General features: G+C 40.3%; 1 protein-coding gene across 1 annotated transcript; it reads right to left on the bottom strand.

Annotated features, from left to right (window-relative positions):
• Nucleotides 1–5,916: 5,916 nt before the first annotated feature.
• On the bottom strand, nt 5,917–21,350 carry LOC135480649 (peptidase inhibitor 15-like). The gene is made up of 7 exons (XM_064760545.1): nt 21,279–21,350; nt 18,583–18,766; nt 13,959–14,095; nt 11,765–11,859; nt 8,625–8,657; nt 7,427–7,529; nt 5,917–6,140 (listed from the first exon to the last, which is right to left on the bottom strand). The coding sequence occupies exons 2-7, from the start codon at nt 18,748–18,750 to the stop codon at nt 6,131–6,133; spliced, it is 546 nt and encodes a 181-aa protein (XP_064616615.1). The 5' UTR covers nt 18,751–18,766; nt 21,279–21,350; the 3' UTR covers nt 5,917–6,130.
• Between the last annotated feature and the right edge of the window lie 4,434 nt (nt 21,351–25,784).

The following is a 25,784-nucleotide window of genomic DNA, read 5'->3' as shown; positions in this document are numbered from 1 at the left end:
TAGCCGATTTCAATTAACAAAAAGAGCAGGCAAAAATGCAAAAGTGGAAAAACTGTTCCAGTGCTGCTGGTAAGAGACTAATCCGACGTATTTTGTGACGAGAAATCGAATGGTGCAAGCTGCTTTGCTCTCCGACCAGTATTGCAAGCTGTAGTGGTCTTTAAATCATGGTTGACATCCTAACTGCGTGTCCAGCAACGGGTATACACCATAGAAACCACAGAAATTGTCAATTTCTTGAACACCCGCCGATGGATTGCCTAATTTCGCATCTATTGATGTGGGTCAGTGTTCAGTTGTATTTTTTTAGAACATTCTGTATTAAGTGCTTTGTATTTTCTATATACAGATCCTGTTGTATTTGTCCATGCAGATAAATATTGGGGTTGTCTTTGACTTAGAAGTAAGACAATTGCTGGTCAGTTAATTGGGCTTGGCCCAAATATTTGACCTTTTCTCTTCTTTCCAACGGCATATAACTTATAATCAAATGTTTAATATAGTAATGGCCAGTTGCAATTGTACACACTACACTGTAGCTGATTTCAATTAGCAAAGAGATCGGTAAAAAATACAAAAGTGGAAAACACTTGCTTAAAACACTGATGACGTCATAAGCATCGATTAGTACCTTTTTTATGGGGTTTAGTTATCTTGTTTAGAGCAGACGGTGTCAGATATCCTATGTTATCCATATAGAAACGCTCTTGTATCTGAGTACATGAACAGGCCGCCGTTAGAGGTTTGGACTTGGAGGTAACACAATTGCTGGGTTACTAAAAAAGCCTTGGGGTAAAGATTTGAGAAGTTCTGGCTTACCGAAATGCACATTACTCCTCGTCGTACATGGTACATGGTAAAGGCATTACACCATGTTATAGCTTACGTAAATCACCAAAGTCATACGAGAAAAGGTCAAGCTGTGTAAAAATGATAAAATGCGCTTCAAAAGGAGCCTATGCGAGGTAGTTTGTGACGAGAAATTGAATGTAAGCATACTGCTTTGCTCTCTGACCTATAATTTTAGCTCTAGCTGGGTTTAAAACACTGATGATTTCATATTGGTGTGCCCGGCAACAGTCTGTACTCGTTAGAAACCATGAGAAAATTGAATTATTTTTAACTCGTGTCGATTGCTTGAGTTGGTGCGCATCGATTAGTTCCTTAATTATGGGGTTTAGTTGGGAAATTATTTTGGTTAGAACAGACGGTATCAGATATGCTATGTTACCCATATAGAAACGCTGTTGGATCTGAGCACATGTACAGGCCGCCGTTAGGTTTGCACTTGGAGGTAACACAGTTGCTGGGTTACTAAAATAGCCTTGGGGTAAAGATTTGAGATGTTCTGGCCTACGGAACTGCACATTACTTAGAGCGGAATATTTTATATTGAAGTGGCCAGTCCTCGTCGTACATGCTAAATGCTAAAGTTCTCTTTTATGGAACATGATTTACTTTCTCTTACGCAATACAGTACTGGTTAAATGGACATCCCGAATCACTGCACAAACGCTTTAAACACAATTTCTGATAGTTTGTATAAATTTATTTTAAACTATAACTCCTTCTGTTTTAACGATTGTCATTATATGCAAATTCTTGGGACAGGAATGGGAACAAAGGTGGCCCCGGTTTAGGCAACATTAGGAATATGCTATTTAGAAATATCTCTTTACAAAAAAGATAAAGCATGTTTTGACATGATTTTGCAACAGAATTTAAAGGCCAGTGGAAAGGAGACGTGGATGATTGTTTTATTTTCTGGCCAAAGGAAGCTGGGCCCAATTATATTCTCTGTGATAGCCTTAGTAACCTTCATCCCCAATAATCCTTCACAATAGAAATAAATTCAAGCCAATACCCTGTTTAGACATACTTGTTATGATAGAGGGGACTTCTATATCAACTGACATTTATCAAAAATCCACGGACACACAACTCTATCTTCATTTTAGTTCGAATCACCCACGTCATACTCGGGAAAATATCCCATATTCCCTTGCCAGAAGAATCTGTACAATAGTAAACGTAGAATCGAAAAAAAATAAGAGCTTAAATCATGTCTACACAACAGGGGTTATCCGGAAGGATTAATTGAAAAAGAAATTAGGACCGCTCAGAGTCATTCATTCTCTGAATTAAGGTAACCCTCACAGAACAAAAACCTGACGAGAAGGTAATTCCATTTGTTTCAACACAAATCCAATAACCAATAATAACAACATCTTCCAAATCAATGTGAAGAAATTACCAATTCTAAAAACAGTGCAGGATAAAAATGTTAACTCGTTGTCACTTTTCAGAAAACCCATTGGTTTCTAAATGCAATAAAACCAGATGTGGAGCATGCATACACATGTTAAAACTTTCAGTTTGAGAGGGAAGATTGTTTAATGTAAAATTTGACATGTGCTGCACTGTAACAAATGTTGTATATGCACTTGTTTGCATGGGATGTGGCGAACAATATACTGGTCAGACCTCAGCCCTCCGCTCCAGATTGACACTGCATCGACAACATATTATCAACGAAGGATATTATCATCTTCCAGTCAGTAAGCACATACGCTCATGGGCATTGTCATTGACTCCATCGCTTAAAGTCTTTCCATTTTATAAAGTATTAGATGGAAATCAAGCCACCTTAGATGTAAAAGAAACTTTATTCATAAATAAATACCACCCATGTCTCAATGGTAGTCATCGGCCCTAATATCGTACCTCATAATATCATGATATACCACATGTTGGTATAGTTTATGTTGACTAATTTTGTGAAACCAGTTCATTTTTATTACTCATTGTACATGTAAGTGAGTGAGTGCTTGGGGTTTAACGTCGTACTCAACAATTTTTCAGTCATATGACGACGAAGGAATCATTAGGGTGCATGTACGTATAATGTGCCTCCTTGTTGCAGGACGGATTTCCCCCGCTCTTTTATTTAGTGCTGCTTCACTGAGACGACTTACCGAAGGCAAGTAAGCCGCCCCGCCCGAGCCATTATACAGATACGGGTCAACCATTATACTGATACGGGTTGCACTATCCCCTTCATGCTGAACGTCAAGCGAGGAAGTTACAACTTCCTCTTTTAAAGTCTAAGGTGTGACTCGATCAAGGATTGATCCTGGATCTACCGGTCCCGAAGCGGACGTTCTACCAAATGTGCTATCCGGACCGGTCATTGTACATGTACAAATATTATGTCACAGATTATCCGCATAAAGACGCATCGTCACTAGTCGCCCTACGGATAGACACTCCGTAGGGCGACTAGGTACTGATTTTTCTGTTGTTCGCTACTTAACAGCTTTATGCATGTAAGACCTTGTTCCCAGCTTCCTTGAAAATAACATGAAGTTTGAAGCTGCAGTAATAGTAATAGATTAGTTTAGATTAGTTTGTAACATCGTATAAAACGAATACCTCTGTGTGTGTTTCTTTCAGGCTGTCGAATTGAACCATGCTCGTTCGCGACGTTGATGTGGTTTTATACGAAGCTCTTAATGTGCTATCTGTGTAACTGGTACCGTTACAACCCACATAGCTCGTTCATCATTTATATGTTCTCTTTAACCAATTTAATAAGATGTTAAAGAGAATGAACACAGTTTAAGAGAATAAAATAAATGCGGTTGTTCGTAAAATTTAATGTGCTGAAATTGTAGCTGTTTATCTTAAGTCAATCTCTTAAGTTGTTTTAAATAGTTGAGACTAAGGGTTTTACGGAAGACGCGTTTTTGATGTCGTTGTTGTTTGTTGACAAGTGTCAGTAGGATAATACCACTGATCAGTGATGGTCTAATCCGGTGCAGCTTTCTACTATTTATACTAGCAGTAGTACAGATAAATTAGTTTGTAACTGGAATCTGTGAAAGTAGTACGTCACTTACACACTTGTGGGTCCGTAGGCAAACCATTGGATATGTAAGATGAATGACTCTCGGCCAGCAGTAGAGCCAGTGTGTAACTTCTGCCTTTCTTGCGGCTTAGTTCACTCTACAGATCACGAAGCCATCTTACACATAAGGCAAAATTTCAAATTCATTAAAGTTGGTATGTTACTTTAAGTTACATTAGCTGAGATTTGTTGTAGAATAACTCAACCAGAACTTAGGCTGTCATGGAAAATTTTGACCTTTTTAGCATAAACAAAACAACAGTTTTAAGGTGATTTGACATTTTGACTGAAGTTCGAGCTTGCTCTATGTTCCAAAGTATCAGCAATGCCCGGTGTTCTAGGCTACGTTGATAAACAGCGCAGAGTGATGTTGGTAAGCCATTTTAGGTAATAGTTGCCAGATAGATACAGTACTTGTAGATACAGTACTGGAGCTGATCCTTTTTACATGGTAATGGGCGGAGAGCTACAGATTCAGTGCGACAGATGTTGTAAACCTCTCTGGCATGAAGTATATACCACATAAGCCAGTAAGTTATATTTGATTCCTACCTGTGTGATGACGATTTATCGGTACACTTGTGAAGTAGTACTCGTCAACTGTAAAAGAAAAATAACCGATATTGTTGGGACTCCACTGGTCATTGTGCGGGAAGGACTCCTCTGCGCGGCTTTAGTCAGATCCAAAAAAAGGTGGTATAGTAATATGACGGTACATGGAAGATGACGTGAATTGCTAATTACAGACCTATTTTGAAAGGAGTTGCAAGATGTAGATTTCTTGATCAGACGCGTTTTTATGGCCAGGACACTAGGTCCATACTTTCCTTCTATAATGTTGATGCAATGTCAGAACTTTTAAGTTACCCAGGCACCCCTATATGTCGTTAGCTTTCAGTCTGTAAGTGTTAGTCGATGAAAGTATGAACCTGGAAAGTTGTAGTACTGGTGAGGCAACTGTTACCTCCTTACCTTGTTCCAAAACTTATGTACGAATTAGACGTGTCGTTATTCAGACTGCATTTACGCTTTTTCTGCCATACCTCTTCTTCTTCTCATTCCTATATCAATTATTGAGTAATTTCACAGGGCAGAGTGTGCTTTTATCTTCATTCACCAGATATAGCCATTTAGCACTGGATAATTCAAGCGCGTCCCACGTGTTTCCTTACGTACCGCGGAAAACACTATTCTCTCGACCAGTTATTTAGCTGTGGCGAAGTTTAAAACATCGATTATGACATAATGTGGCGTCAAGCAACAGTCTCAACTCGTTAAAAGCCAAGTGAAATTTTTTCAATACGTGCCAATCGTTTGATCAAACTTTAGCAGCGTCGAAGTATGATCCCTCAAAGGTATGGGATCCTTAAACCGCTCTTAGGTCGAGCGTTTCTCGGTAAGTTCAAGGTACAATTTTATGGGCTTTGGAGAATGAAAGCTTGTGGAATTTTCGCCGCATTTTCGAATGTTAGGAGATCTGTGAGATTCATGGCAAGATTGGCAAGGTTTGCATAAACAACAAACTTGCCAATGACACACAAAAATAACAGATAGGGTAAAAATTTAAGTTTCTTTTACAGTACAATGTCCTTAATTATTTGTGCGTTTATCTGTTTATAAGATATACTTGTTTTTGCGTTGTACTGAAGAATGTTCCACTTATACGACGGCAGCCAGCATTATGGTGGGAGGAAACAGGGTAGACCTCGGGGAAGTTCATGGCAACGCAGCCATAGTGGAAGTCAGCATGAGCTTATTGTGAACCCACATTGACCACAAGGGTGAGAGGCTCATGTGTATTGCCCTAGCACTATAACCACTCGGTCACGGATGTCTCAGATTTCCATAGCCTTAAAACTGAAATCGTTTTCTACTAGAATTACTTGTATCAAACTACATCTTTAAATATATACCATTACTGACTTTTGACAATGAAACCATGTCTGACAAATACAGGAGCAGTGAAATAGGACCCATAGGAGCAGTGACAATCTTGGAAAAAGGCATAGTTTACAAAAATTGCCAGGCAGGTGATTTATTACTTTATAGGTGACACGAAATGCACAACTGGCTGGAAGTGCTAGTGGGAATAAACACAACTCATTTCTTTTAGGATATCATTCGTCAGAGACTTGCAAAATATTCTGTCGGGATTCCCCGGCCTGTGTATGAAACCAACTGTTGGCAATCGTTTGGTGTCGAACTGTCACGGGGCAAAAGCAATCAGCAGGCGCTGTGAACACAAGACAGGTATATTGACGCACATCAAACTGACCATGTCTTCAAACATTTGGGCTCGAACCTGTAACAGAGGCTTGCTAAGACTGATTGATTGTGGAGTCTGGTACCTAGCAAACATCTCTGACATAAAGCCGTGACCAAGCAGAGATAAATTCGAACACTTGACCTCATTCGTCAAGTTCCTTTTAGTTCCGCACTTGTCTGACCACAGTCAAAATGAACTTCACTGACATAGTTTAGTTACCAGTCTAGCATCCATTCAAACCACCGTCACGGTGAGCTACACTGTCTTGTTTCCTGACCTGTCTAGCCACCCAGCCACCATCACGATGAACTACACTGAGGTAGTTTCGTGACCAGTCTAGCCATCCATTCCAACCACCGTCACGGTGAGCTACACTGTCTTGTTTCCTGACCTGTCTAGCCACCCAGCCACCATCACGATGAACTACACTGAGGTAGTTTCGTGACCAGTCTAGCCATCCATTCAAACCACCGTCACGGTGAGCTACACTGTCTTGTTTCCTGACCTGTCTAGCCACCCAGCCACCATCACGATGAACTACACTGAGGTAGTTTCGTGACCAGTCTAGCCATCCATTCAAACCACCGTCACGGTGAGCTACACTGTCTTGTTTCCTGACCTGCCTGGCCACCCAGCCACCATCACGATGAACTACACTGAGGTAGTTTCGTGACCAGTCTAGCCATCCATTCCAACCACCGTCACGATGAACTACACTGACCTTCTTTCCTTACCTGCCTGGCCACCCAGCCACCGTGACGATGAACTACACTTGCTTATTTCCTTACCTATCTATCCACTCAGTCACCGTCACGATGAACTACACTGACGTTGTTTTCCTACCTGTCTGGCCACCCAGCCGCGGTCACGATGAACTACGCTGACGTTGTTTCCCTACATGTCTGGCCACCCAGTCACCGTCACGATGAACTACATTGGCGTTGTTTCCTTACCTCTCTGGCCACCCAGTCACCGTCATGATGAGCTACACTGACGTTGTTTCCTTACCTGTGTGGTCACCCATTCACCGTCATGATGAACTACACTGGCGTTGTTTCCCTACCTGTCTGCCCACTCAGTCAACATCATGATGAACTACACTGACGTTCTTTCCTTACCTTTCTGGCCATCCAGCCACCGTTACGATGAACTACACCGACGTTCTTTCCTTACCTTTCTGGCCACCTAGTCATGGTCAAGATGAACTACACTGACGTTGTTTAGCCAGCCACCTACACAAATTATTTACTTACTCGCATGTTTTAGCGCAGTTGCCCTTATAGCCTTCGCATAACTTTTTCGACTTCACATAGTTGCACGTTGCGGCGGTGCTGATGTCCTTGCAGTTGTCAAAATCTGTCAACAGGCAAAATACAATCAACTGTGGGGACCGTAATAGGCACTTGCTACATTATTTATAAGAAGTTTTGTAGTGGCCTGATTTTATACTCAGACCACGGAAGGTTTTAGATTCCATTCACCATCTCATTTTACTCAGTGTACAGTACTTATTTATTTTAATTGACTGGTGTTTTATGTTGCACTCAAGATTATTTCACTTATACGACGGCGGCAAGCATTATTGTGGTAGGAAACCGGGGGAAACCCATGACCATCCGCAGGTTGTTGACAGAGGAAGCCAGCATGAGCTGGACTTGAACTCACAGCGACCGCATGGGTCATTACCCTCAGGCTACAGTAGGTTTTAGATTCAATTCACCATCAGATTTTACTCAGTCTACAGTAGGTTTTACATTCAATTCATCATCAGATTTTACTCAGTCCCAGTAGGTTTTAGATTCCACTCATCATCTGATTTTACTCAGATTACGGGAGGTTTTACATCCAATTCACCATCTGATTTTACTCAGTCTACAGTAGGTTTTACATTCAATTCACCATCTGATTTTACTCAGTCTACAGTAGGTTTTACATTCAATTCATCATCTGATTTTACTCAGTCTACAGTAGGTTTTACATTCAATTCATCATCTGATTTTACTCAGTCTACAGTAGGTTTTACATTCAATTCACCATCTGATTTTACTCAGTCTACAGTAGGTTTTACATTCATTTCATCATAAGATTTTACTCAGTCTACAGTAGGTCTAAGAGTTCCATTTATCATCTGATTCTACCCAGATCACAATAAAGGATAAACAGTTAGGGCCTGATTTCCTGTCGTAGGACATATGAGTTTTGTATGTAATGCATAATAGTCAGGGGTTTTTTTTATATAGAGTGTACTTAGAATATATTTTGTGTCAACGTCCGGTCAGCATCAGTTTATGTGGGAGATTCAATACTCAATACTTTCACCTAATTAGATTAAATCAAATAAAAATAAATGAGAATTTAATTGGTTGAAAATACTTGCATTTTTAACTTTTATTTCATAGATTGGCAGTCAGGGAGAAAGGAGTGTCATAATAAAAGCAGAATCATACTTACGTTTACACCCATCTTCTCCTTCTTTGCATGCCACTGTGGATAAATCCCAGGAAATGAGTGCATGTAAATGTAGATAATTTGTTCTTAACAAACGTTTCATTACACGAGAGTAAAAACATCCGAGATTTCTGTGAATTAGTCTAGCAGCACGTAGCGTAGTGGTATGGTGTGTTAGCTCTGTCCGTTCACGTACCGGGTTGGGGTTCAACCCCAACCCTTATGTAGGGGATTTTCAGATTGCCCTGCTCATATCACTGGTGACGATCGTAAACACCTAGGAGGGAACATTGTCTTAACAGCTTTCTCCATCATTCTTCTCATTGCGGTTTTCTATTTTTCACGATACTCCTGCAGACGCGGAGCTCAACCCGATCCCAGTGAATATTTCTATATTCCTATTCCGTTATCTTTATCTGAATGTCTGTTCTAGCACCCCTAAGTTTATTAATATCTGACAAGGACACTGGAACTTGTTAAAGGGTAGAATACACAAAATACGCCCGTGTCGTTCGATTATAATCTTTCTTTACGTTGCCGCCACGATGAGATCATTGTCTTTAGATTATTATCACATACAAACTGGCTTTTATGAAGAGTTTATTTTTTATCTTACCACTCCTACTCTACTCACCTAGGAGACCAGGGTTATTGCAAATGTTGACACATCAGCCCTATATCTGGGAGCCATCATCATTGGCACTACCACAAGGATTCTGCGCGTGAAAATTTGCTTGACTCTTTCACTAGCACTACACTGGTCAAAGATATACTTGAAAAATCTATCTTTACATTAGGTACCCATCATGTGAAAGGCTGTGTTGTCCTGATTCCAAATATGGTTCTCAAATGTCTTTTTTTACATTTTTACAGTGAATAAAATGTAAATAAAGACTGATGGTTCCGCGGTGAGCTTGTCGAAACATATTAAATAAGCTGAAGAACAGTGACGTCACCGATTTATGCCTGCACATGCTCTGGCTACTATAATACCACGTTCAACCAGAATATACATGTAAAACTACATCTGTGTATTTAATCTGGAAATGTAACAGTTACAGCATGTCTAAAGACTAAAAATGAATATGAACCAAAAAGTCCACGGTAGAAAAATGTTTTCTTGCATTTTATCCACTTTCAACAAACATTTTAAGTCTCATGAAAATCCTATTCGGAATCAGTATGAAATTGCTTCTCAGATGACGTATACTTAATTTAAAGGCTCATGTCGATATCTTGACCTTACATCAAATTTTCAAATCCAGGTATATCCTATATTCCTGGGTGTTCATAGAGTTATCTCACAGGTTACCTCATGGGTTACCACAAGGTTACCTCACAGGTTACGTCATGAGTTACCTCAAGGTTACCTCACAGGTTACGTCATGGGTTACCCCAAGGTTACTTCGCAGGTACCTCACAGGTTACTTCACGGGTTACCTCACAGGTTATCTCATGGGTTACGTCAAGGTTACCTCACAGGTTACCTCAAAGTCACCTAACAGGTTACTTCATTGGTTACCCCTAGGTTACCTCACAGGTTACGTCATGGGTTACCTCAAGGTTACTTCACAGGTAGCTCACAGGTTACTTCACGGGTTACCTCACAGGGTACCTCAGGGTTACCTCACGGGTTACCTCACAATGTACCTCATGGGTTACCTCAAGGTTACCTCACAGGTTACTTCATTGGTTACCCCAAGGTTGCCTCACAGGTTACGTCATGGGTTACCTCACAGGGTACCTCATGGGGTACCTCATGGGTTACCTCAAGGTTACCTCACAGGTTATCTCATGGGTTACTTCAAGGTTACCTCACAGGTTACGTCATGGGTTACCCCAAGGTTACCTCACAGGTACTTCATGGGTTACCTCAAGGTTACCTCACAGGTTATCTCATGGGTTACCTCAAGGTTACCTCACGGGTTACTTCATGGGCTACCTCTAGGTTACCTCACGGGTTACTTCATGGGTTACCCCAAGGTTACCTCACAGGTTACTTCACGGGTTACCTCACAGGGTACCTCATGGGTTACCTCAAGGTTACCTCACAGGTTGTCTCATGGGTTACTTCAAGGTTACCTCACAGGTTATCTTATGGGTTACCTCAAAGTTACTTCAGAGGTTACCTCAGGGTTACCTCAAGGTTACTTCACAGGTACTTCATGGGTTACCCCAAGGTTACCTCACAGGTACCTCACAGGTTACTTCACGGTTACCTCACAGGGTACCTCACAGGTTACCTCAAGGTTACCTCACAGGTTATCTCATGGGTTACTTCAAGGTTACCTCACAGGTTATCTTATGGGTTACCTCAAGGTTACCTCATAGGTTATCTCATGGGTTACCTCAAGGTTACTTCATAGGTTACCTCAGGGTTACCTCAAGGTTACCTCACGGGTTACTTCATGGATTACCTCTAGGTTACCTCACAGGTTACTTCATGGGTTACCTCTAGGTTACCTCATATGTTACCCCAAGGTTACCTCACAGGTACCTCACAGGTTACTTCACGGGTTACATCACAGGGTACCTCATGGGTTACCTCAAAATTACGTCACAGGTTATCTCATGGGTTACCTCAAGGTTACCTCACAGGTTACCTCACAGGTTACGTCATGGGTTACCTCACGGTTACCTCATGGGTTACTTAATGGGATATGTCAAGGGTTACCTCACGGGTGACCTCACATGTTACACAATGGGTTACCTCCCAGGTTACACAACAGCTTACTTCACGGTTACCTCCCAGGTTATCTCACGGGTTACCTGGCGTGTTACCTCACATGTGACCTCACGGGTAACCTCACAAGTTAATGGGTTACCTCGCTGGTTAGCTCTCGGTTTACCTCCCAGGTTACCTCACAAGTTACACATGGGTATAACGGTAAGGCCGTTCCAATACCAAGTAGTCTTTGATGCTGGAAATCCAGTGTGTCACCGACACAAAAAATGAACCTTACAATCTTTTCCCTTTCCATTTCACTTTAAAACTTCGAGCAGCTATAGTGTGTAATGTAGGGTAGCCTTTTCTGTGCAAGTGTTACGTTTGTAGTTTATGAACCAGGAATGAGCAGTAGAACACTTAGTAGAACACTTAGCCTTTGGCCATGGGAAAGGTTTCTCGCTGAATGACTACTTACCACATAATTTGTTCACACATTTGGCCCAATTGAGTGGACAGGCTGAGCAAGGTGGTCCCTTCTCGAACAGCTTTATACCACTGATGCTGCTTAGTCTGTAACAAAAACCCGCCAATCATTCAGAATTTAAGGTGACTGGGGCTTTACGACGTATATTTAAGAGCAGTCCACTCCCGATGGGCTTTTAGGTGACGGAAACTAAACCAATATCACGTGTGAAACCCTCGGCGAACTACACAATACCGAAATAATTGTATTGGCAGATAACACTGATTTTCGCTTTTTATTTGTGTTTTTGGGCTTAGTATAACCCTTTTCTCTTTGCTTTATTGCGCTTTAAATTAAGTTTTTCTTAAATCATACAGAATTGTTAATTTAGGAATCAGGATTAAAATACTGGAGACCGGAGACTTGGTTTTTAATGTCGATTATTCTAAGAGAATATTTGTAAATTTAGAGCTTTTATATTACGTTTAATGCTACATATTGAACGACCACTCAGGAACACCTCCCCAATGTGGTGGCTGTGAGTTTAAGTCCAGTCTTCCTCCCCAATCGTATGTGGGACCTGCGGATGGGCGTGGTTTCCCTGGGAAATATTTTGAGTACATCGTAAAACATCAGTCAAACAAAACATGTATTCTCACAGAAAATGCCTCAGTGCAGACCTCTACATTCAACTGACCTGGGTTTGGATCAGTTATACCTACACACAAGAATGAATGAATGATTATGGCGTAACGCCACATCGGCAATATTTCAGAGATATCGTGGCGAGTCTACACATAAGAGGTTAATGGTAATAAAACTTCTACAGCCACCATACAAAGGTAATGATTAGAATGAATGATTAACGCCACATTAGCAGAATTTCAGTCACATCAATCGTATCGGGTATATGGAAACAGCTAACAGATAGGAAAAAGCCACTTTCCTAACACTGGGTACACAATTATTATCAGTTGCGTAATCCCTTATAAGGGATTGCTATATCGACTTATTTCTGAACCATCTAGTACAAAATCGGCGGATTTCTGAACCATCTAGTACAAAATCGGCGGATTTCTGAAACATCTAGTACAAAATCTACTGATTTCTGAACCATCTAATACAAAATCGGCGGATTTCTGAAACAGCTAGTACAAAATCTACTGATTTATGAAACATCTAGTACAAAGGTGGCTGATTTCTGAAACATCTAGTACAAAATCGGCGGATTTCTGAAACATCTAGTACAAAATCTACTGATTTCTGAAACATCTAGTACAAAATTGGCTGATTTCTGAAACATCTAGTACAAAATCGGCGGATTTCTGAAACATCAAGTACAAAATCGGGGGATTTCTGAAGCACCTGATGCAATATCTGATGAGTTCTGAAACACACAAGTACAATATGCAGGGATTTTTGAAACATAAAGTACAATATGCAGGGATTTTTGAAACATAAAGTACAGTTTCTGAGGATTTCTGGTACACCAAGTGCAATATCTGGGGATTTTTGAAACACGTAGTACAATATCTGGAGATTTTTGAAACACCTAGTACAATATCTGGGGATTTTTGAAACACCTAGTACAATATCTGGGGATTTTTGAAATACCTAGTATGACAATTTTTGAAACAAGGCCTACAATACCTGGATAACTGAAGCAAAATTTATAACACGCAAATTATCCGCTCACAGCTTGATTAAAGTCAGTACAGATCATTACATTGACTGACAGTCATTTACATGTAAATCCACAATTACCTCGAGGATGTGAGGCGACAAAGTGCTCTTCCAAATCCACATATGGTTCAGGGGATCAAATAAGCTGATCAAGTTTTCTGTTATATATTAGTCCCTGTTTTACGCTTCATTATTTTATTTATTTATTTATTTGATCGGCCACTATTAAGTGTGAGAAAACCGGGCAGAGCCCGGGGGAAACCCACGACCATCCTCAGGTTTCTGTCAGACCTTATCACTTACGGCCGGAAAGGAATTCATTATTTTAAAAGTATGGCAAAAGACACAAATAGCAAAACAATGGGCTACCTAGAGCAGCCGTGTAATAACGTACACCGCCTGAACAGAAAAGTTTCATACACATTCATGTTTGTAACATGCATAGACGATTGCCGTGTTATTTTTTAAGTAGTGCGGTTTGTTTATACGATGATGTGCTCTTAGTTTAATACTTATCGCTCACGGTTTATCGTAGTTGTTCACACAAAACACGACGTTCTTATCCTTCTGGGATAGATCTTCCACTTCCTTGGTTTTTCTCCACACTTTATCACAGATGCCACACGCACCACCTATTTTGGTGCTAGCTGCAATCATCATCTGAAAGTCCATAGAAAATAAAGAATTATGTTTGTTCTACTTAAACAAACAAAAAAGTCATATCATAATATGAGATTTCCGACTTAACGTTTCTCGTAACTACAGCTACAGAGTTAAGTCCCTTTATGACGCTGAAGACGTGCGTTGTGCAGCACGTGTGAACACTCTGCAAATAAAGTTCAACACCCTATGATATCAGTTAAATAAAAACTTTGAGATATTCCTATTGTATCAAACCAGTTAGTTAAATATATTTAGTACCGTGTTCCATCGCATGTAGATGACCTTCAATATTCTGCATCATACGCAACTAGTATCACAGGACAGACTGTTTGCGCCATATTTAGCGTATACGTCATGGCGCAAACGAGGTCTCACTCTTATGTAAATATTATAACCAAAGCCAATTGTTACATGATAACTGAGCATCGACCGCTGCGCCGCCAAAATTATCTCTAACCATCAGGAAACACCCTAAAATACTCTAATCAGGGCAAAAACCTTGACCTAGCTTGACAGTGTAGGTTATAGCATAGGTAGTCACCAAACAAAAGAGAGTGCAAATATCTTCAAAAGCGTTGAAAATAGAAAAAAATAAAGTAGTTGTATTGCGGCGAGTTTTCTGAAAATTTATGCATCAAGTTCTTTCATATCCTATGATGAATGAAAAAGTTATGATTGAGTTTAATTGTTTGTAAACTTAATTTACGTATAGGAAATTGTCGGGTAAAAACTAATGCGAAAATCCGTGAGACCGATCAAAGCTATGTTTTCAATAATATAAAAGTTTTCGAGACCAATATATTATTTCGAGATTAACATAAGATCAATATGAGAAATTAAAATTTCAATTGTTCAATCCATCGCTGACTGCATAGCTTGCCCAATTAGTCACTTAGTTAACTTGTCGCTGGCTACTGGAGTTGTACGAACTGACAAGAAATATTCCAAGACACCGATACATAAATTTGGAAGTGTATTTCAAGCTGAAATCTATCGGCCCATTTCTACTGTTCCGTGTTTCAGTAACATTCTTGTGGAGGGGGGGGGGGGGGGCAGAATCAACTCGAATCCTCAGCTATATGGACGAAAATGACTTACTCAGTTCTTTCAATGTGATTTTCGACCGAATCAATCGACATTATTAGCTGCATTGTCACTAGTAGGTAAGTTAAGGAGAGCAAACAATTCACTATAGCGTGCTTTCTGGACCTTTCAACGGCATTCGACACGGTCAACCACGATATCTTGTGCAGAAAAATAGACTGCTAAGGAGAGAGTGAGTGAGTGCTTGGGGTTTAACGTCGTTCTCAACAATTTTTCAGTCATATGACGACGAAGGAATCATTAGGGTGCATGTACTTGTAATGTGCCTCCTTGTTGTAGAATGGTTTTCAACCGCCCTATTATTTAGCGCTGTTTCACTGAGACGACTTACCGAAGGCAAGTAAGCCGCCCCGTCCGAGCCATTATACTGATAGGGGTCAAGCAGTCGTTGCACTATCTCCTTCATGCTGAACGCCAAGCGAGGAAGTCACAACTTGTTGTTTTTAAAGTCTTAGGTATGACTCGATCAAGGATTGATCCTGGATCTACTGGTCCCGAAGCGGACGCTCTACCAACTGTGCTATCCGGGCCGGTCAGCCCGCTAAGGATTTAGTTGCGCAACTAAATTCATTTGTGTATCCTTATCGGTTACATTGTAACATTGTTTGGGGAAATACTCTCTCCACCCATTTGAGACTTGTTATTACTCTTCGAAAAATGACTGTCCAATTATTAAAGGACCTCGTGCGGTAAGGCGAAGAATAGGACCCACAGAGATAGGGTAAGAAAGCGCAAATTTCAAAATCCCAGTACAATTCTGTATATTTTCGAATCAGAATGTATGAATAAAACTCGGTGGAAGCACTGATAAAACTGATATGACCATACAAGAGATGGTTGCTAAGTGCTAACCCGACAAAAACGCACTCGCGATCAAAAACGCCATTTCTTCGTTCAAATTGGACACGGTGAACTTAATATACAGTGTGGCAATCAGCGTTAACCAGACGCAGTTTTTTTCCAGAAACTTTCATGTCTGTATTTCTAGGTGCTGTCGAAGTTTCACTTTGGTTAACGTTTTTACTCATTCTTAAAACATAAATTTTGTAATGTGATCAGTTTCGTCATATTTTGACAAGTTTCAAACCTGTATTCCTGCCATAGGTAGACTGTTTGTTAGTACTTTTCGACCCGGTTTACAAAGATGTGCAATGTAATTGTCTAAAAAAAGATCTTACGAGCATGTTTTCCCATGTTAATGGTGTTAGCTGCTGAATCATTATGGTGTAAATCTCTTTTGAAAAATAGATGTCAAGAGACGTTTTGGACCCGTACATTGTCCATTTACTAAGGACACATGTATGTACGAGTAAAGTTTCGCCGACGATCGCGATTGTAACTTCAAAACCTTTTACAATCGCCTTACAATTCCTTTGTGCAACAGCGCCACCTATCTTCACCATCGGTTGTAATCTCAACTGTAGGGTCTACAATCGACTGTAGCTACTAGCTGCGGTATATAATATTATTCTACAAAATACTGACATATTTTCCTTGCTCTTAATGATATTGTCAACTATGCATACACTTCACTTTCGTCTCGATGTTGAAACTATTGTGACTTAAAAATGGCGGAGTCTCGTGATGGAGGAGTGGTATGAAAATTTACCCAAAAGCATCTAACTTAACTAATGTCTAGCTTAGATTGATTGATTTATTTGATTGGTGTTTTACGCCGTACTCAACAATATTTCGCATATACCACGGCGGCCAGCATTATGGTGGGTAAAAACCGGGAAGAGCCAGGGGGAAACCAACGACCATCCGCGTGTTGTCTAGCTTAAAATTTAGTGGGGAAAAAAGTTATTTCGCCACATACTGCCGGGTGTTTACTGACGATCATAACAAAAACGCCAATATGAAAAGACAATTTGAAGTAAATTTTCTCGCAAAAGTTTTTAAAAAGAAGCAGTAGAACCGTGGTGACAGTTATGAAAATGAAGCTGATAGGTAAGGATAGAATTAAAAATACCAAAAGTCATATGAATGAGTAAGAGCTTGGGGTTTAACGTCACATGACAACAAAAGAATCCTTAGAGTGCATGTATGTGCCTCCTTGATGCAGGGGGGATTTCCACCCCGGCTTGATCTAGTGCTGTTTCACTGAGACGCCTTGCCGAAGGCAAGTAAGGCACCAGGCCCGAGCCATTATACTGATAGGGATCAACCAGTCGTTGCACTATTCCCTTCATGCTGAATGCCAAGCAAGGAGGTTACAACTTCCTCTTTTAAGAAAAAGAGAAATAGATTACCACACCGCCTAAATACAGTATAGTCGACCATATCACCATGAATATAGTTATAAATCTTAGTATTTTGCATTGTACAGCCATACAAGTTGGCAAATTTCCTTATATATTTTGTAGCCTTACATGACTGCTAATTGCTGTACCGTTCTGTAGCAAATTAACATTTAATCGAAAATTATAAATATCAATAAATATTTCTCTATATCGATAAAGTTTTACCGACGTCGACAAATTTTACCGATTTTTACCGATATCGAAAAATATTTTTCGATATCGCTAATTCATTTACCGATATCGATTAATGAATTATCGATGTGGATAAATATTTTTCGATTTCGCGATATCTGTAAATAGTGTTTATTGTTGATTTGAGTGGAAATGACAGCTCCTTCTACGATCTTAAGAAAGACAGCACGTAGCACCGTCAGCCATCGAAGAAGTAAAGCAGCAGAATCAGAGCTGTCTGGCGAAGGTCGGTGTTTAGATACAGCAGTCTGCGCACTGCTTATGACAGACACACTGTATCACGAGTGGTACAGATACTAGTAGGCCTATAATACCTGTAAACAAAATTGGCAAATTCGTATAACCTGGTTCTGCTAAAATTTTAAATCTTCTATTTAAAAACATTACGACATGTCAGGAAGGAGCAAAGGCCATAAGGTTTGAATTATCGATATCGATATATAGTGGTAGTTATCGATATCGATAATTCTCGACTAAATGTTAATATGACTCCTTATGGAAGCCTTATAAGTTGTAAATTGCCTTACCACTATGCAGTCTTACAAAGGTGTAAATTCCCTTCCCATTTAGTGGCCTTAGTGTTGCAAATTCCCTTACTATTCTGTAAGCTTACAATGCTGCACATTGCATTGCCATTCTGTAGCCTTACAAGTTTGCAAATAGCCTTACCATTCTGTATCCTTACAAGGTTGCAAATAGTCTTACCATTCTGTAGCCTTACAATGTTACTAATTCTCTTGATATTCTGTAGCCTTAAAAGGGTGGCAATTCTCTTACCAGTCTGTAGTCTTACAGTGTTGCAAATTCCTTTACTATTCTACAGCTTTACAAGTTTGTACATAACCTTTCCATTCTGCAGCCTTACAGGGTTTCAAATTGCCTTACCACTCTGTAGTGATTACATTCGTGGTCCCCCATACAATCCGGTTCGGGATACGTGTAGTATTTTATTTCGTCAAAGTAATACTTATTCAGCCTGATCATCAGCTCCTTGTCAACATCCTTGACATCTTTGTCGATGTAACCAGCTACAATGTTCTGTCCAATCAGCATCTTGCCGTCTTTTTTCCTGCAGATAATACGACAGTTTCTCATATTATAGTCTATAACAGCCGAATTCATAATGGTATGTTAACGGAGAAGTGCTATTAAGCATGCGATGAAGGTCTAATCAAACTGTCACCGATAATGTAAGTACATGTATATACTCTCGACAAGAAGATGAATTCTTCCGACTAAACATCCTATGTGGAAATCTCTTAAATATGGTACGGACCGAGAGTTGTCGTGGATGTGTGACAGTGTTTTTAGACAGCTTTTCATCTACTGATCTTCTCTGTTTAAACAGGTTATAAGGTTTATAATTACAACCAGTGGGTAAATCTGGACAAGCTTTATAATTACAACCGGTGGGTAAATCTGGACAAGCTTTATAATTACAACCGGTGGGTAAATCTGGACAAGCTTTATAATTAGAACCAGTGGGTAAATCTGGACAAGCTTTATAATTACAACCGGTGGGTAAATCTGGACAAGCTTTATAATTACAACCGGTGGGTAAATCTGGACAAGCTTTATAATTAGAACCGGTGGGTAAATCTGGACAAGCTTTATAATTAGGAACCAGTGGGTAAATCTGGACATGCTTTATAATTACAACCGGTGGGTAAATCTGGACAAGCTTTATAATTAGAACCAGTGGGTAAATCTGGACAAGCTTTATAATTAGAACCGGTGGGTAAATCTGGACAAGCTTTATAATTACAACCGGTGGGTAAATATGGACAAGCTTTATAATTAGAACCAGTGGTTAAATCTGGACAAGCTTTATAATTAGAACCAGTGGGTAAACCTGGACAAGCTTTATAATTACAACCGGTGGGTAAATCTGGACAAGCTTAATAATTAGAACCAGTGGGTAAATCTGGACAAGCTTTATAATTAGAACCAGTGGGTAAATCTGGACGCTAATCCTTTAAGAAGGCATGGGATACGTCATGTTTGAGCAACCGGAAATACGATGTCGCGTCACTCATACGTCAAATGCATATGGTAAAAAGCAAATCAGTGTTCGGCTGACGGAAGTGGAAAAAGTTGCGTCTTGGAGTTATAGGAGTAAATCGCGCCTGATTCATTAAAACTGATAACGTGGCGGCGCTTTCCTTTGTCTCAATGTATGCGATTTTTCTTTGAATTGCGATATCTCAGTGATGCAACTTCTCACAAAAACTGAACATTAATATTTTTTTAACTTCCTGTGGGATTCTTTATCGATGCATATATACATTTTTGTCTAGTGTTGTATTTTCCTTAAAGTAAAAATAATTGCCTTAGAGAGATAGATACTTGACAATTTTGGCAAAGATATGCACTTTCAAAAGATGTTACGAGGATCTCTTAACATGTTGTTGTTAGCATGTGAACTCTTTTCAGAATTTAGACAAGAAATAGTTATTAACGGTACATTTTTCATTTATACACATCACAATTATGTACGAGTATGATAGGTTGTATATCTTTTGCCACTTAACGTTTGAGAACCTTCCTAAAATATGGTATGACCGGAATTGCCTGTTTGGCATCGAATCTTCCAATTCAAATCCTTTTAAGTGTTCAGTAACCTTTTCACAAGGCGGTTTGTCGAGTGTTTTTGTGTACTTTACGGTAATATCCTCACGGTAAGTGAAATATTCATCACATGGAACTGAAGTAATTACACAAGTGAGTGAGTGAGTGAACGAGTGAGCGAGTGAGTGAGTGAGTGCTTGGGGTTTAACGTCGTACTCAACAATTTTTCAGTCATATGACGACGAAGGAATCCTTAGGGTGCATGTACGTGTAATGTGCCTCCTTGTTGCAGGACGGATTTCCACCGCTCTTTTATTTAGTGCTGCTTCACTGGGACGACTTACCGAAGGCAAGTAAGCCACCCCGTCCGAGCCATTATACTGATACGGGTCAACCAGTCGTTGCACTATCCCCTTCATGCTGAACGCCAAGCGAGGAAGTTACAACTTCCTCTTTTAAAGTCTTAGGTGTGACTCGATCCTGGATCTACTGGTCCCGAAGCGGACGCTCTACCAACTGCGTTATCCGGGCCGGTGAATTACACAGGTGAGGGTCATTGACAGTCGGGCATATTGATGGGTTTGGATCAGATGTCTGGCTCAGATGATTTAAGTGCTGCAATTATCAGGCATTTCACCAGCTAGGTGGCATGCTCGAATTCATGTTTTGCCATCATATTAGTGAAAAGTCGTGAGCATTGCACTCAAACGCTAATCAAATAAATAAATAAATAAATAAAGTAAATAATAGTAACAGTACAAATAAAATGATGGCTTCCGACGGAAATCCACTTGGCTCAGAAGATTGGGCTCGGCGGTTCGGTTGTTGCGTTACATCTGGCAGGTTTCGTTCAGGTGAGGTGCGGTGGTCTCCACCCGGTTACCACCTGATTGACTATAATCCAACCGTGTCCACGGTCAATTTTAAGTGATACATGTAGCGTTTAGCATGGTACAACCACCCAACAAGTTAATCAACAGCGAGGACTGTAGTAGAGATCGTAAATTACTTACGCCCGGATATCATTGTGACCCCACTGACAGGAGTCCACCACACGCTGAGCCTGGCAGGCCAAGTCATCGTCCACAAACTGACGGTGAAACCAATTTATGAAAAAAAAATTAGAACGCAAAAAATAAGTTGCAGAGATGATGCATGATAAATATGTGAGACTGTGAGATTAAAGCCTTAATTATGTCTAATATCTCAAATTTGTATAATGCCAATCTTCAAATTTGTGTGATTCATGCATATTTCATATGTATGCTAGCTAACTGACTGTAGTTTTTAGACACCTAAAAAAACCAATTTTTTGTATACCCTCGACTCAATTACAATTTATACAATTTCGTCTAGATGTTTCCCCGGACGTATCATTGGATACAATTGCAAGCCCAGAGATTTACATATACAACAATTGTCCTAATCAATGGACATTTTATTTTGACCACATCGTTACCTGTCAATTATCCAACTCTGAGTCTTGCCATCTTCTCAACCAATTAGCAGACCTATTACTTATCCATCAAGACACTACCATTTTGATCAAAATTTTTGATTTGGGGGATTAATTTTGCCGGTGCCCCGCTTTACCGACCTACCATTTTGTTCATATTTGAACTGCCACTTTCCGCACGCCGATCGTTGTGGTAGTCCAAAATCCACTGTTTCTGCTCGTCCGTCAGTCTGGACTCAACCCCGATTTCATCGCATGAGGTGCTAAGGAACAAGCTCTGATGTTCGAGTGCGCGCCTGCGCCGGGATTAGATTCAGAAGGAGGCTCGTCGCTGTGGGTGACAATAGATGGGTAAGGACCACTTTAAAGAGTGCTTTGCTATCAAGGTAGTTGATAACATTAAAACTCCATCGCACTTAACCGACCCTAAATGAGGGACCTGTGAACTTAGGTTGAAATGAAAGAATTCTATACATCTATCGTGGTCAGGGAATTTTCCGCGTGAAAGCCAGGACAGCAACAATAAAGAATGATAGGGGTAAGAAATGATTAATGAAGATTAAAACGGTCAGAACACTGCTAATGAAGTGTAAAACAGCCAGAACACCACTAATGAAGTGTAAAACAGTAAGAACACCCCTAATGAAGATTAAAACGGTCAGAACACCGCTAGTGAAGTGTAAAACAGTCAGAACACTGCTAAGTGTAAAACAGTCCAGAACACCGCTAGTGAAGTGTAAAACAGTCAGAACACCACTGATGAACAGTAAACACAGTCAGGACACCACTAATGAACAGTAACACAGTCAGGACACCACTAATGTACAGTAACACAGTCAGGACACCGCTAATGAACAGTAACACAACCAGAGCACTAATGAACAATAACATGGCCAGGACACCGCTAACGAAGGACTAACACAACCAAGACACCACTAATGAACAGTAACACAACCAGGACACCACTAGTGAACAGAAACACAGCCAGGACGCCGCTAGCAAAGAGTAACAAAGACAGGACACCACTAATGAACAATAGCACAGTCAGGAAACTAATGAGCAATATCATACTCGGACACTAATGAACAATAACACAGCCAGGACACCGTTAATGAACACTAACACAACCAGGACACCGCTAACAAATAGTAACACAGCCAAGATACCACTAACGAACAATAACACAGCCAGGACAACGCTAACAAATAGTAACACAGCCAAGACACCACTAACGAAGAATAACACAGCCAGGACCACTAATGAACAGTACATAGTCAGGAAACTAATGAACAATAACATACCCTGGACACTAATGAACAATAGCACAGCCCCGGACACCGTTAACAAACCGTACAAAAACCAAGACACAGCTAACAAATAGTAATTACAACCAGGACGCCATTAATGAACAGTAACACAACATGACACTAATGAACAATAACATAGCCAGGACACCGCTAACAAACAGTAACACAGCTAAGACACCACTAATAACACAATAACACAGCCAGGACACTAATTAACAATAACACAGTCTGGAGAGCGCTAACAAATAGTAACACAGCCAGGACACCACTAATGAACAATAACACAGCCAGGACACGGCTAAGAAATACTAACACAGCCAAGACACCACTAATGAACAATAACAAAGCCAGGAAACTAATAAACAATAACACAGCCAGGACACCACTAATGAACAATAACACTGTCTGGACACCGCTAACAAATAGTAACACAGCCAGGACACCACTAATGAACAATAACACAGTCTGGAGAGTGCTTACATATAGTAACACAACCAGGACACCACTAATGAACAATAACACCCCCAGGACACTATGAACAATAACAAAGTGAGGAAACTAATGAACAATAACACAGCCAGGACACTTATGGACAATTACACAGTCTGGACAGCGCTAACAAATAGTAACACAGACAGGACACCACTAATGAACAATAACACAGCCAGGACACTCATGAACAATAACATAGCCAGGACAGCGGTAACAAATACTAACACATCCAGGACACCACTAATGAACAATAACACAGTGTGGACAGCGCTAACAAATAGTAACACAGCCAGGACACCACTAATGAACAATAACACGGCCAGGACACTAATGAACAATAACATAGTAAGAAAAGTAATGAGCAATAACATAGCCCGGACACTAATGAACAATAATACAGACAGGACATCGCTGACGAAGAGTAACACAGCCAGGACAACACTAATAAACAGTAACACACTGAGGACACTAATGAACAATAACACAGCCAGGCCGTACGTGGGAAAGTCAACAACTAACCTTCTGCTGGTCGTTACGGGCACCGTGGTCCAGTTTTTTACAACCATAATGCTGGTCGCCATTATATAAGTGAAATACTCTTGAGTACGGCGTAAAACTCCAATCAAATAAATAAATAATTACTGTATAACTATGACAGCCAGAACACAATCAATGAAGACTAATACAGTCAGGTGCCATCATGTTACATTTTACTGACAGTCCAACGCGCGGCGCAGAGGCCACTTAGCGGCGTAAAGTTGCGACATTTTGTTGCAGTAAACTCGCAACTAGAAAACCCCTATTTAAAATACAGCATATTTGCTGAACTCCCTCTGCGGAGAATACAGAGAATATTTATCCTCCATACACACCAAACAGAACGTCCAAAAAATACCGGGTTCACCATCATATGATGAGGCTATGGCGATGGTGATGAAGCAAAGTGCCGAAACTTTGTCTTCAAGAAGATGGAGCGAAATAAACCTCAGTTCATCATGAAACTATCAAATCGATGGTATAGATGTTGCGATTAATTATGAAAAAAAGGAATTGATATCAACTTACAACATGGCTGCGGTTTCTTCGTTGTAGTCAAAGGAAGATGAAAGAGCCACACAAATGACAGCAACCGTCAATTGTAACAAGGCCATTACGATGATTGACGAACTGGCACAACCTAACCAAAACCTTCCACACACGAATGACGAAAAATTGTGTGCATTGTGTTTAAATAATCTTCAAATCACGTGACTCTCAGTTACCTAAATAATCACTTTCCACGTATCATTGGACAACGTTTTCTTATATATATATATTCGCCTCCCTTGAACTAGTCTGTGGACATACACATCCCAGACTGTCTGATCCCGAACAAGCAATATAACCATGGAATACAACAATATGGTATGCAAGCCTTATTACAACTACCATTGGGTAACTCATATGAAATGCAAGCTGTGTCAACACAGTTACGAAAACAAACCTAAATTAATAAACATCTCAATAGCGGGTGTCGTGTATATGTTCTAATAGCGTGAGGGTAACACTGCGATAAGCTAAGTCTAACTTATCGTTTTTCAAGTTATACAAACAGTTGCAGGCATGTGAGCCCTAAAGTGTCTTTAGAATGACACAGTGCGCCAAATGCATCTTGAGTGTCATTTTCCCTGAGTTAATATACGGTTGTCATGTTACATAATATACCGCAAACCGTGTTGCGCAAATTCGACGTCATTGGCAAAACCGCATGCTGAGTAATAAAATAATGAAAGTAATAATAGCCAGAGCGCATGCGCCGCTGTCTTTACACCATTGCCTTTCCTAACACGGTTGAACTTTTGACCTCGTGTTACACACGTGGGCTTGTTAAGGTAAACGCACTTCAGACTCCTCATGAAGAATCGGGAGGTTGTATCGTCAACCTTCAACCATATTCGTGTAATAGATATGTCCGGTGTGCGCACTTTACGTAAAATGGAATGCATACGTATTGAATACCGATACTACTAGAGCCAAAGGTGATTTGCCCTCCCGCTCATTTTGGATCCTTAATGAAATAATTTAATTTCCACTTTAACTATCTGACGAAAAGGTGGTTTTAACTAATTGTAACTGACATGACGACATAAATATTTAGTGCATGGGCCAAGGCCTAAAGTTTCACATATTGGTACCACCCAGGCTGGCTGGCACCTGTCCTTTAGGTTTGATACGATAGCCCTCGGAGAAGAGTAGCTTTGTACGGGTTATGCCCCCTTTAGCAA

Source organism: Liolophura sinensis, chromosome 13 (genome assembly GCF_032854445.1).
Source record: "Liolophura sinensis isolate JHLJ2023 chromosome 13, CUHK_Ljap_v2, whole genome shotgun sequence".
Lineage (NCBI taxonomy): Eukaryota > Metazoa > Mollusca > Polyplacophora > Chitonida > Chitonidae > Liolophura > Liolophura sinensis.
Note: the sequence above shows the minus strand (reverse complement) of the source record. Positions and strands in the feature narration are given on the sequence as shown.